The sequence below is a fragment of the Planococcus citri genome, chromosome 4, assembly GCF_950023065.1.
Source record: "Planococcus citri chromosome 4, ihPlaCitr1.1, whole genome shotgun sequence".
Lineage (NCBI taxonomy): Eukaryota > Metazoa > Arthropoda > Insecta > Hemiptera > Pseudococcidae > Planococcus > Planococcus citri.
The window spans coordinates 48,729,189-48,742,014 of NC_088680.1; the positions used below are offsets into that span (position 1 = coordinate 48,729,189).

At 34.9% G+C, this 12,826-nt stretch overlaps 2 protein-coding genes across 8 annotated transcripts; one reads left to right on the top strand and one right to left on the bottom strand.

Annotated features, from left to right (window-relative positions):
* Positions 1–192: 192 nt before the first annotated feature.
* Positions 193–1,407, bottom strand: RpL11 (ribosomal protein L11). Its single transcript, XM_065364291.1, has 6 exons — positions 1,249–1,407; positions 994–1,125; positions 772–921; positions 555–702; positions 377–471; positions 193–294 (listed from the first exon to the last, which is right to left on the bottom strand). Exons 1-6 carry the CDS (start codon positions 1,261–1,263, stop codon positions 262–264), a joined length of 573 nt encoding a protein of 190 aa, XP_065220363.1. The 5' UTR covers positions 1,264–1,407; the 3' UTR covers positions 193–261.
* A 542-nt stretch (positions 1,408–1,949) lies between these two features.
* On the top strand, positions 1,950–10,099 carry LOC135845609 (WASH complex subunit 2-like). 7 transcript variants are annotated; one of them, XM_065364285.1, is made up of 4 exons: positions 1,950–2,371; positions 2,556–2,701; positions 3,150–3,297; positions 6,874–10,099. In XM_065364285.1, exon 4 carries the CDS (start codon positions 6,896–6,898, stop codon positions 9,491–9,493), a length of 2,598 nt encoding a protein of 865 aa, XP_065220357.1. In that variant the 5' UTR covers positions 1,950–2,371; positions 2,556–2,701; positions 3,150–3,297; positions 6,874–6,895; the 3' UTR covers positions 9,494–10,099. The 7 variants fall into 7 exon arrangements, with proteins under 7 accessions (XP_065220357.1, XP_065220358.1, XP_065220355.1 ...); XM_065364286.1 differs by having other exon boundaries at positions 2,556–2,697; XM_065364283.1 differs by lacking the exon at positions 3,150–3,297 and having other exon boundaries at positions 1,951–2,371.
* Positions 10,100–12,826: the final 2,727 nt, after the last annotated feature.

The window sequence follows — 12,826 nt, forward strand, 5'->3', positions numbered from 1 at the left end:
TATTGAAGTCGAAGTCCTTATACTACAATTTTGAATTCTCGACTAGAAAAAACATCTGTTTGATTCAATTGAACGTACGAACGTAGTTTCAATCTTCATTAAATTAAAATAGCATGGTAATCTTCGTAAAATCGACGAATGAATGTACATCGTGCTCGTAGTCTATCATGACACACAAATGAATAATTCACAGATGGTACAATAGTTTTATTAAAAACGAACATTTACAAATCTTTCTCGTAAAAATCTTTTCTCCAATGTTTACTTCTTTCCAGGTAAAATGATACCATCATACTGAAAAAAAACGAAGAAAATTAAATTAATAATGTTAGATCAACGAACAATACTCAAAGACCAGAACTGAAGATCAACTCACTTTCTGTTGGAACCATTTCATGGCATCTTCTTTCGTTAGTCTGTGGGAGTATCCAACTTTGCCAGTTTTCCTTCTTCGGTAAGCTACATTATAACCTAGGAAATAGATTCAATACATGAGCATTAGTTCTGAAGTACTTCGACACCAACTTACTGCATAAAGAAAGCAATTCCATTACCTGGTCGGCCCAAAACGACGTAGAAATCTAAACCATAAATACCGATACTAGGATCATATTTAATTCCTAAGTCAATGTGTTCTTGAATACCGAAACCGAAGTTTCCAGTGTCGGAGAAGTTGTCTTTACGAAGTTCGTATTCTCTGACCTGAACAGAAAATTCAAAGCGTTATCACTGCTATTTTTTATCAACATAAATACTTCGGAATCAAATTACCTTTAAGCCACGTTCCAAAATTTCTTCGGCTTTAGCTCCTCTGACGGTGCAATGTACGGCGATTTTTTCGTTACGTCTGATACCGAAAGATCTCACGGTGTATCTGGCTTTTGAGAAAACTGGTTGTTGGCCAGTAAGCTGTTCCAATACCTAATGTACAAAAACACTCGATGTAATCACGAAGAAAGAAGTTGCTAGATAGAAGGCAAGAGCAGTACTTACTTTGGCTGCTCGGGTCAGTCTATCTCCCGATTCGCCGACACAAATATTCAAACAGAGTTTCCTAATTCGGACATCGCGCATACTATTCTTCGACTTGTCTTTCGGCGGTTTGTTATCGGCCGGTCTTTTCGCCTAAATGAATAAAAAGATCAAATATGAAACACTCGGATGAGGTATAGAGAAACTATTGATAACTTCAAAAGTCTCTGTTAGTTGGTTCCGAAATGGAATTAGTAAGATTAAAATTGGACGTACCTTGAGTTGGACCATGTTTTATCGATGGAAAGGCCGAAATATTAACGAAATAACTAAAATAATTGGGGAAAATAATTTAAAACTACTGCATCCGAAATTCTTGAGTGATGGAAGAATTGAATAAATTTTACAAACGTGGTTGGAAATTGGATTTCATAACACGACAGAAGGACTGATAATAAAGTTTATTACGAAGGCTGAAATCGTAATGCCCTTCTTCCCTACTGATATAGAAATTGAAAAATTTGAAGAAATAAAATGGTAAATGAATGAGTAATGAAATTTAATACAAACTACATTCATTAAAATTTTAAATTCGAGCATAATTGAAATTGAAATCACTAAAATTTGTCCAATTGAAGCAAAAAATAATGAATTAGAGTTGACCCGAACAAATCAGCGAAAATTGTCTTGGCATTTTCGAGGATTCTAAAACCTACTTTTTTTTTGAGGTCATTCGTTATCACGTTTGCTATCATCGTGACTGAAAAAGTTATCGAACGTTGGATATTATTTTTTGAATAATTTGTGAAGATTACTGCGAAATAGGACTTGAAAATAATATAATTCGATATTATTCAAATTCTGACATTTCAAAAAGTATTTTGGAAACTGTTTTTCTTTAATTTTCGAAGTTTTTCCATTGATTTGAATTTACACGACGCCTTGTGATCTGATGCAACGTCATCGGTAACACTGTAAGAATTTTCTAATATGGACGTTCGTTCTAAAAGTAAAAAGAAAGTGATTGTTTACATGTATTACAATTTTAAACTGTGATCAATTTTAAATTCATTTGAAAACGATTTTAAATTAATTCTTTAATGGTTACGAACATCTTCATTAATTAAAGTTGTGAAGAAAGTGATCAATTTCGATAATTCAAATGTACCAAACCGTTCAACAATAATTTGGAATTTTAACGGCGTAATTTTCACAGCATTTCATTTGCGCGCGTTCTTCAGTGTTATTCGAAGAAGACTGAAATCAAAGATTATGGATTGATAAGCTTTTATTATGTAGAAATACATATAGCTTGAAGAATTCCGCTGCCAGACGCCAGTGACCTACGTTGGACATTCGTATTTATTGTTGAACTTCGATCACAATTTCCTCATCGAAGGTAAGAGATGAATTTGTGTTGCACAGAAAATGATAGAACTTTGTCTCGAACCGAAATCCTAGAAAAACAAAACTTCGTTATTTGTTTGACAGTTATAAATCGAATCCAGATCAAATTTGCATTCAATACTTTATAAATAATCAAATTTACGTGTAGGATTTGAGCTTGTACGTTTGTTTTGCAGAGGTGGAGATTTCTTAGTCTTGTCGAGCAAACATTCAATATAGCAGCGTCATTTTACTTTACCAATAGCCCTGAAGATCGACTGTGAATCGTTGGGATAGAATTGTTTAGTCAGATTCGGTTTTATTATTTGGTTTTATAACGTAGGTAAATAACTTGTAGATACCTTAATATTCAGTTCTTTCTGTAAATCAATTAGCCGTGAATTATTAAACTATATTGAGCGATTTTCTGTTCAATTGAAGCGTAAGTCATCTGGTTGCACTTGAAACTCGGTCATGTAGTTATTAAGAAAGACGTTGACTGATTTCGATTTCGTACAACACGAGTGATATGTTCAAAACTGCTGTCTCGAGCATTTTGAGCCTACGCCGTCCATATTCTTTCGACCCACATTTGATAATATTTACAGCATGCCTAGTCGCCTATTAAATGCCATTTAAAGATGATTATTCGGGAAACCTAAATGAACAAAAAAAAAATTAGCGTTTGATGTCAAAATAGTTCCTTTTTTAAAAACAAAAATGATGACAAAATATTTTTAAATAATATGCCTTTTTGGCTGTGTACCTAATCGTGAGTTTTTTTCTTTCAGCCTAATAAGCCATAATGCGCGTGTAACATCTTTATTCCTGATTGTCATGGGTTTTTGATCATTTTAGATGTGTTACGTTGACAGAAGTCCAGAAATCTCGTTGTTAATGAATTCCACTCATTTTTACCTCCGATTTATGACATATTAGGTAATAGGCAATCTTCTCGATAAATTCCAACATTTAATTCGGCCTAATTTGAAAAATACGGAAATGTACATCACGGTAAAAATAAACCAGGAAGTGTACAGCTTCGTGTCATCAGAGTCTGAAAGGGACGGATTATGTGGCAACGTAATTAGTTCGTATTCTCGCATTCCATTTCATACCTAAAACATATAATATCGGGTGTAATTATTAATTTATTATGCAACTTTAAAATTTTTTATTTAAAATTTAAAAATAGGCGCGTCTTTTCTCGGTAAAAAAGGCGGAAAAATCAATCACTTATTTTAGTAGGTATCAGATAAGTGTGAAAATAGCTAAACATCCTAAAACTGAAAGAATGGTAATCATCATTTTTTAGCATTTTAATTACCTAGTATTTACCGCATGTTACCAGTAAGTTACCGTCAAGTAACGGTAAATTCGAAGAATATCGTATTTCCGTTACAATATTCAAGCTTAGGCCTGGATTACTGTTTCGATTTTAACTAGGTTAATTTGTTCATCGTCTCTAACAATTATAAAAGGCAATTGTCTGCTTAGGTTGAAATAATTTTACATGTATTTACGAAAAATGTCTTGAATGCTGGCGTATTACAGTAATTTACCAACCTAGCGGTCATCGCTGTAATAGATTACCGTAAATTACCTTGAAATTTTTTCGTTTTTTCCTTTATGGTTTAGTTATGGTTTCGGTTAACGTTATGAATTGATAGGCTATCTGATTGACCCTCCGCCTACTGTGAAATGAAAATTGCGTAAATTCGGGGGGGGGGATGAAAAAATATCAATTTCTGATGAATTTGTATTTTGAGTAAATGGCAATTTTGGATTCAATGTTGCTGAAAATTTTTTTCGTTATTTTTTGTTATCAAAAATTGGGAATTTGCTTCTCAAGGAAGAATACATTTCACGTTCGTTTCCTCATCCTGCAAACTGCAAAGTTGAGGAGAGCAGGTGTCTGAAACAACTGGTTTTACTTTTTTCGTGAATTTAAATGGGCAACTAAAATTTTGGGAACTTGCATATTTTGTACAAAATCATAGCGTCAGTACGTACTTGAATTCGTTTGCTCGCATGAAATTTGTATCCATCAGGCCTCTGGGTGATTCCTTCAAGCTGGCATTTTCTTTTGCTTAGTCAGCATTTATTTTGAAATCTGCAAGTTAATAAGAGTTGGTTAGTGAATCTTCGCGTTTTCAAAATACATTTTCTGGAATGGGGAACGTTCGCTGAAACGTTAGGTTTCAGTTTTGGTTAAATCATAAAATTTCATTTTATTTATAGATTATTCCATTTTAAAATGGTTATTATTATTTCTGTACATTTTTAAAGTACTATTACCTCCATGTTTTACGAGTGTCTCATGACAAATTCGAATTCAAATTTTTCTAACTTCTTGTCTTTATTGCTTGTTTTTGAAATTGCTCCCTCAAAAAAAAAAGGAAACAGTTTTACTTTTATGGATATAAAATATAGGCTAGTTTAATCGCTACGAATAGAAATTATTCTTCACTGATTCGGCGATTCCATTCATAAAGAAACTAAGAAGACGTAATACATACATACAATCAGTCTAAACTTCCTCCGTGTACATGGACCTTTATCACGTTTCATTTTTCTCATCATGAACTATACCTATAGATCTATCTAGGTACCTACTTAGCTTTTTTATTATTTTTTCAACTTAAATCACTGAATTTCACATTCGATTTCATTCAATTAATCAACAAATCTAATCGAATAAGCTTTTTTATATCAACTTTGAAACACGACCCCAATAAGCTGTCAAGCAACTATACATATTCATTCACCTGCCACAACGATTATTGATTTTTTTTCAATTCTGTCTCATCACAGAAGTCAGAAACACATCTAGAAAGAAGAATATTTTTCATTTCAAGCTTCTTTTAGTAATTGAACAAAAAGTGAGGTCGATTATTACTATATGTACTTCAAGTACGTTCTATAGTACATACTTTTATACACGAAAGCGACGAGTTTCAAGGACAAAGTTGAATGTTACTCTAGAAGACGCGTCGCTTTCATTTAACAAAGGTGTTCTCTGATTGGTTGAAACTTTGTTTAATGCGACGAATAGGATGCAAGGATAACATTCGTATAATTTTCAAAGTAAAAGTAGCCTTTACACGGAACAAGAATGTCGCGTTGAAATAATCCTCCGTTTTCATTTAATTCTATAAATTTTATTATTGTACGTAGCTACGTACGTAAGCTATTCGATAGGAATATACTAATGGGGTGAAACCACGAGTTTTTTTCTGTTCGAAAAGCTCGTTTTCGTACTATTTAATGACACTGGCATGAATTGAGTGTCCATGAGCGATAACGCTCATCTTTTCGAATTATCGACTCTGTTGTTGCTGCTGTGTGGTGTAAAAAAATGAAAAGATGAGATGGTGTGACGTCATTTAGGTGTAATTTGATGGGATTTTATTACATCCGGTGCTTAGATTATTTTGTCCTTAAATTCCTTAATAATCAAAGATTCGATTGTTTTGTTGAAATTTCTTGGCTTTTTCAAAATTATTTTTAGATGTGTTTTTTGAAATTTAATTTTGACAAAAATCATTAATCATGACTTCATGAGGAATAATTTTTTTGAGAAAAAATTATGAATTTATGTTGATGTCTTTTTGGACGAATTTTTATTCAACATTTTCATCTGTTTTTATCTGCCTAACATTGTGTGAGGGTGAGGGAGGAGGAATGCACAAAATTCATTCAAGGTCCCAGAAGTCCGTTTCCATAGATTTCAAGAATTTGAGCGTGCGTGAAAATAACCCCCCCCCCTCCTTCACCCAAAAATCGCACGTGTCTAAATTTTTGAAAGAGGAGAAGAGGTGGGTGAAAATCGTTCATAAGTAAATCAACCTGAATAAGCAAATAGTAGAAGGAAATGGAAAATCGTGAGGTTTTCGCGTTTTTGACCTTGAAATTTTTAAAAAATATTCCCTCAACTACTCGAAATTGACCTTTGAAAATTTGGCGTGTATTACATTGAGATCACTCTGCAAATGCCTTTTTGAGAGTTAAGATTTCCTTTCCTGCCCATTTCTAGTCACAAAAATCCAATTGTGCTACATAATTTGTCTATGGATTTCAATTTTGTCCTACGCCTCCTGCCCCTCCGAACTGACTAAGGAAAGTGAAATTTGACACGTGCATCAGCATTCTATCCATATGTGCTTTTTCTACATGTTCGTTGATTTTTAAAAATAATTTTCGTTTTAAAATTGTAACTAGGATTTCTTCCCCTTATTGTGTACTTGGTAATTTTTTCACGAAAATTTCACGTTTTGATGAATTATTAAATAAAATCTGAAAATAAATTTCTGTGCCTGAGAATTGATAATTAAATTTCTGAAAAAATGTAAAAAGATTATTTGTCTCGTCCTCCATTAAAAGTGAAGTACCCCCCCCCCCACACCGTTTCAAATGCAACCAACCTATCTTCGTTATAATTTGTTATAATTGTTCTCATTTTATTCCAATTTCCAACCAGATGACTAATGATTTTTTTTTTGAATTTCTTTACAGATTCAAATTTGGAAAACTTATTATGAGCGACTCGAAACCCGAATCAACATCCGCTGCTGAAAATACGGAACCAGAACCCGAATCAGCGCAGAAAGAAGCACCGGAAACTGTAACAGCCGAGACCAAAGTAGACGATGAATTAACGCAATTTTCCGCCGCAGATAACGAGCCAGAGAAACCTGCGTCGCAGCTTGAAGAAAAAGTCGACGAGAACGTAGTAGCTTCTTCTAGCGAACCAGCGAAAGAAGCAGAAACAAAAAAATTATCCGAACCCGAATCGTCTGAAAAGAACGCCGCATCGAAGACCGTAGATACACCTGCGACAGAACGCAAACAAAGCTCAGCTAGCGAGAAAGAAGTGACGGAAGAACGTAAAAAATCCAAAGAAACCGAACCCAGTGACGAAAAGCAACGTAAGATATCAAAAGAGGCCGACTTGAGCGACGAGAAGCAACGTAAGAAATCGGCAGAAATCGAAGCAGTTGTTGAAACTGAACGCAAAAAATCTAAAGAAATCGAAGCTAACGACGAAAAACAGCGTAAAGTATCGAAGGAAGTCGAAGTAGTCGTCGATAGTGAACGCAAGAAATCAAAGGAAATCGAGGCTAGCGACGAGAAGCAGCGTAAGACGTCGAAGGACGTCGAACCGGTCGACAATTCGCAACGTAAACAATCAAAGGAAACTGAATCGAACGACGAATTACAAGACATGATTAAAGAAATCGCCGAATCTAAGACGGACGCGAAATCCGATAAAATTGACGATAAAAAAAGACAGCAAACGACAGAAAATCTGATTTCCGTTTTGGAGGGCGATATGGAAGGTCAAGTCAAAGAGAAACCATCAAAGACGACTTCTAGGCCTGCTAAGGCCGCCCCTCCTGCTGCTACGGCTACCGGCTCGGGAGATGCTGCGGCCGCCATTAAACCTCCCAAACCGAAGAAATACCTGTATAAATTGAAATCGAAAACAGGTAAAATTCTACATTACACCAGTACGGTACCGATAACGTTGAAACGACCGATAATTCATTTGACCAAGATGCCGGATACCAGCAGTAAATCGGATCCGGTGCGAAAAATTATCGGAGCTGAGATGGACGTCGATAGCGATAATTCTACCAAGGAGAATAACGTGAAAGAAAACGAAGCTCCGAACGATAACGTAATAAGAGTGGTTAAGAAAAAAGGCAGACCTCCTTTGTCGTCACGACCACCTCCTCCTGTCATCACTTTGGATGGAAACGCATCCGATACAGGCGAAGATACGCGCAATAAATCGTCTACTTCGTTCAGTATGCAGACGAGAAAAAGACAGCTGAAATTCTTACCCGATGGTCGTCTAGTTACGCCACAAAAACGTGTAAAACCTGACGATAAGAATGAATCAACGTCATCATCGGATAGCGATATCGATATCATTTCGGATGGTGAAAAAGCAGCCGAACCGGCTGCGGCGAATAAGGCCGGTACGCCTAAGAAATCGGAAATAACGATCGCTTCTGTCACCGGCGCTGCTGTGACGACGCCAGCTGCTCCCAGTTCACTTTCCATCGCCTCCACTTCAACCGGCACGATCGCAACGCAGAAAAAATTCAAATCCGGCGAAACGATCAAAACAAATTCGCTGACTGGCGAGAGACGCAAGTATAAAAAAGTTTTCGATTACGAAAGTTATTATCGCGAAAAGACCGGAGTCTCTTCGCAGGCCACAGTGGTTCGCACTCCGATTGGAAATAAATCATTCGCTTCGAACTTGACACCGATTCGTAAATTAGGCGATACACCTAAATTGAAACCTATCCTACCTGCGAATTCAGCTACGCCCAAAAAGAGCTCATCCGTCGATCCGGCTCAACTTCTGTCATCGTTGATCGGCGTACCCATCTCGTCGAGTCAACTCAACGTGGTCAAATTCAAACCGAAAGTCATCCAGGAGAGGGCCAATACTATAATCGCCTCGACACCGAAGAAAGTCACCTTTCAAGATGACAGAAACGTTAAACACGTTCCGGCTCAACAATCCGAGTTACTCAAAAGTACGCCGTTTAAAATCGTCTCGAAACCTACCTACCAGAAAATCCTACCAAAGCCTAGCAGCGCAGACAAGATGCCAATATCGCGAAGTAGAATGGCCTACCAACCGCTCAACTTCGAGAATCACGTGACGCCGTCGTCGAATAGTTTATTCGTTACTCAAAATTCGCCATTTATACGAGAGTCACTTCACGATGCCTTGGCCAAATTCGAAACGTTTACCGATTCCAAAGTAGTCAAAACGAAAGAAGGACCGAAAAGAGCCGTTAAACGAAAGCAAGACGAAGACGTTTATTTGAAAGATAATAACACCAAAACGCTATACGATTTAATGTACGAAATTTTCGAAAAAATGCCCAGTTGGAATTTACACGTCGTACCGGACACGAAGTGTTTCTGTATAGCTCAAGTGTCTCGAGGTCGAATGGGCATACCGACGTTGAAAAAAAGTATAGAAATTAATGCGGAATTTTTCGCCAAAGTTTACGTTCACCAGTTACAATGTAAACGTTACGACGGTATTTATGATACCGAAAGCAAAATCATTAAACTAATCAAAGAAATCGACGCTTTGGCGGCGTAATTCATGCTATTTGTAAAAAAAAATTGTGTGTAATATTATTTATGTAACTGTGTATAGTAATTATGTATATTCTTCTTTCTTTTTATCCCCTTTCACTTTGTAAATAAGATACTTACGTATCAGGGAACCATATTTATGAAAAATAAGACCAACGGATAATTTTACAAATTAATAATGTCTGCAAATTTATAGGAATTCGTTACCACGATTTTTTAGGGCGAAGGAAATTTAATATATTGACAGTACATTTTTCGCCTTGATGGTGATAGAAAAGTTTCTCCTTCGAAATAAATAACTTAATAAAAATGGTAGTAAGTGTTTGGTTTGAAAATCGCCGTTGTTACAAATTTTTATTTATAAATGTATGATACGTATTTTGCTTTTGAAACGACTCTTTTCGTCGATATTTTACAAATTTGCTATACGAACTTTATTGTTCTGTTGTTAATGTAATTCTTATTTCGTGTTAAGTATTTAAATTTTATTATGACTATTTATTCTTAAGAGTGTTTTATCTCAGATGTACCTTTTGTATGTATTATGTGTACTTACAACTGATGGTAATTTTTCTTCTTGTAGTGTACAATATAATATGAAAAATTTTAATCCTCGAGTTATTCATTTCGATTATGATTTAGTTGTGGTTGTATTTAATTTGAACTTGACGAATGAGTTGAATACATTGAATTGAAATGTGAGCGAATGATAAGCAATACGGAAATAAAAATAACAGGAGTGAAAACTCTTAGCTGTCGATCAACTTTTTTAAATTCTTTGAATTATCGAATGAACTGGATGACGATTAAATCAGTTAGTTGGAATATCGCTTCAAAGGTTGCTTTGGTAAAATTTTGAACTTGATTAAATCAGAAAAATTGGGTAAGAAATGTGGAACAGAGAACGGAGAAAAAATGAAAAAAAAAAACAAGTCCATTCATGCAGTAAAGAAATCCAGGCAAAATCGTTGTAGGTACTTGGGTAGGTAAAATTTACATACAGTACACAGCCATTGATGAACTGTGAAAAAACTGATCATTCGCGAACGAAAATCTTTCATTGTATTTTCATTCTCGCCTTACAAAAAAATTTCGAATCCAAAGCAGCGGAGATGAAAAGCGAAAATTTGCGGATTGTTGTTCTCAGGATCAGCCGATCAGCATATTACGAAAAGTTCAAAAACCTAAAAATTTCTTGATCAGAAGTAATGTTTAAAAATGCGTCTATAAATTATTCATCTCAGCTCAGCCTAATTCGTTGCTGTTGCTGATAAAAATTTAAAAATTGTCAATGCAATCGTAGTCGTCATAGAAATAAGTACTTGGGTTACAAAATAAAATAAAACTTCTAAAATTCGAGTATTTTTCAGACATTTATTTATCTACCAATCAGATTTGTTTTCTAGAAACAGCGAATCCGAACGTTGATGACGAACCTATCTAAGAACCTACTTATTTTAAGAGCAGGCATTAGAAACATTGAATTGAAATCTAGGTGCCTTGATTGTATCAAAGCGATAGTCGTAAAAATACAAGAAAGTTTTTCCACGTCAAATTAATGAAGCTTCAAACTTGACTTTAGTATTTCAGATCAAGAAGTTATCATGAATCATTAAAACCTTCATAATTGCGTAAAAATATAAGAAAATGATTCAGAGACTTGAACCACAAAACAATGTGTTGATGTTGAAGGAGGCAAAGGGATGATTTCTCTATGCGAAGAATATTGAATGAAAAACTGAAGAATTACAAATTTTATGGAAATCTCTGAGCGAAAAAGACACAAAAAAGCATTATTCGGTATCTCATGTTGCGTTTGAATGATTCATGCATCAAATTATTTGAACTGATTGAAGGCCAGGGCTCAAAGGATACGCACATTCACAATTTTCAACAGGTAACACAGCCCAAGCTTAGATGTGTTTTCAGTGTGAAGTTGAACTTTCAGATTCCATCAAGTTCATTGCACTCTCTTCTCAATCATATTTCGATAGAATGTGCTGTATTGCGGCTTGCGACAGTACGACATGAGTAATCAACAACGAATGTAATACAGCTGAAAGCTTACTTACCGGTTTACAATTGTCTTCAAAGGCCGATGTCCAATATTCTTCATTTTGAATTCGGTTCGAAGCAGGAAAACCTCCCATCTCACTATAAGAATTACAAATTTCATTTTTATTCGCGATTTCCGTACGTAGACCACACGTAAAAGGCGAAACGTAAAATTTTTTTCCTAACACATACTTTCGACTTCGCGATTCCGCAGAATCCAGAAAAGTGATGTGATAAGACGAAGGAATTCACCAATGGGAATTGGGAACGCATGCGTAGTAGGTTACTTTAAAATTCAACGACCTCAGCCAATCACAAAGAAGCTAGAAGCTGAAGTAGGTATTTGGATTTTTTTGAGAGATGAGATCGGTTTTAGAAGATGCACATTAATTCATTTACATATTTTAATATGTTCATGTTCCTCTTAATTTCATTGAGAAACTGCGAAGATCGTAATTCCTCTATGGATTAACAAAACACATGGACGATCACACAAATCTCTCATTGGAATTTTGATGACATGAGACATGAATTGAATCACATGATCGAACACAATTATTCTGAAATCTGATTGGCTATAGCTCATTCGTCTTTGTTCGTAACGTGTTTCTGCGCTGGTGGTTGTACGCATATCACGCATGAATGAAAAAATGAAAAAAATAATTTTCCTTTTTTTCGTTCTAGTAAAAATAATTTTTTTTTTCTTTCAAGTCTCCAATTTCAGTACATATACTTATTTCTGTAATAATTCAGCGATTGATCTGAATCTGATTGGAAAATAATTGCAAAGGTACCTACAGAGTTTTTTTTAAAAGTACCTGAGATTCTGCGATCTTTGTGCTTTACTTTGATTCCAATTCCCAATAATTTATGATATTTATATAATTTTATAATAGGTATTGAAAAAATAGAAACAAAGGCTTTTAAAAATATTTTTCTAAATTTTTGATCTGATTATATTCAAATGAAACAAACAAAAAGCTTTATTTTTATTCTCTAGTTTCCAAAACTGGATTAGGTAAAAGAAGTTCAGTCTCCTTGCCAGGCGACCATTTAACTGTAACTGACATTTAAAAAAATTAAAACTGCACTTTCTAAATGGAAGGGTGTTTCGCAAATTAAAAAGTATAGGTATTAGGTATACTCACAAAATTTTAAAATATCAATCTAGTTTGTTCAGAAAACTCGAGCATTTGTGACTGACTACCTATACTTATTCTATCCTCTTGATTCATCGTCGTTGGATGCAAATAAGATTTAAAAAAATAATAAGTGCGTTAAT

Coding starts and splice junctions, on each gene's coding strand:
- RpL11 (XM_065364291.1), bottom strand. Junction 703..771: donor TTTTGGAACGTGGCTTAAAG/GTAATTTGATTC, acceptor TTTTCTGTTCAG/GTCAGAGAATACGAACTTCG. Junction 295..376: donor TGAAATGGTTCCAACAGAAA/GTGAGTTGATCT, acceptor GTTTTTTTTCAG/TATGATGGTATCATTTTACC.
- LOC135845609 (XM_065364285.1), top strand. CDS start 6,896: ATGAGCGACTCGAAACCCGAATCAACATCCGCTGCTGAAAATACGGAA.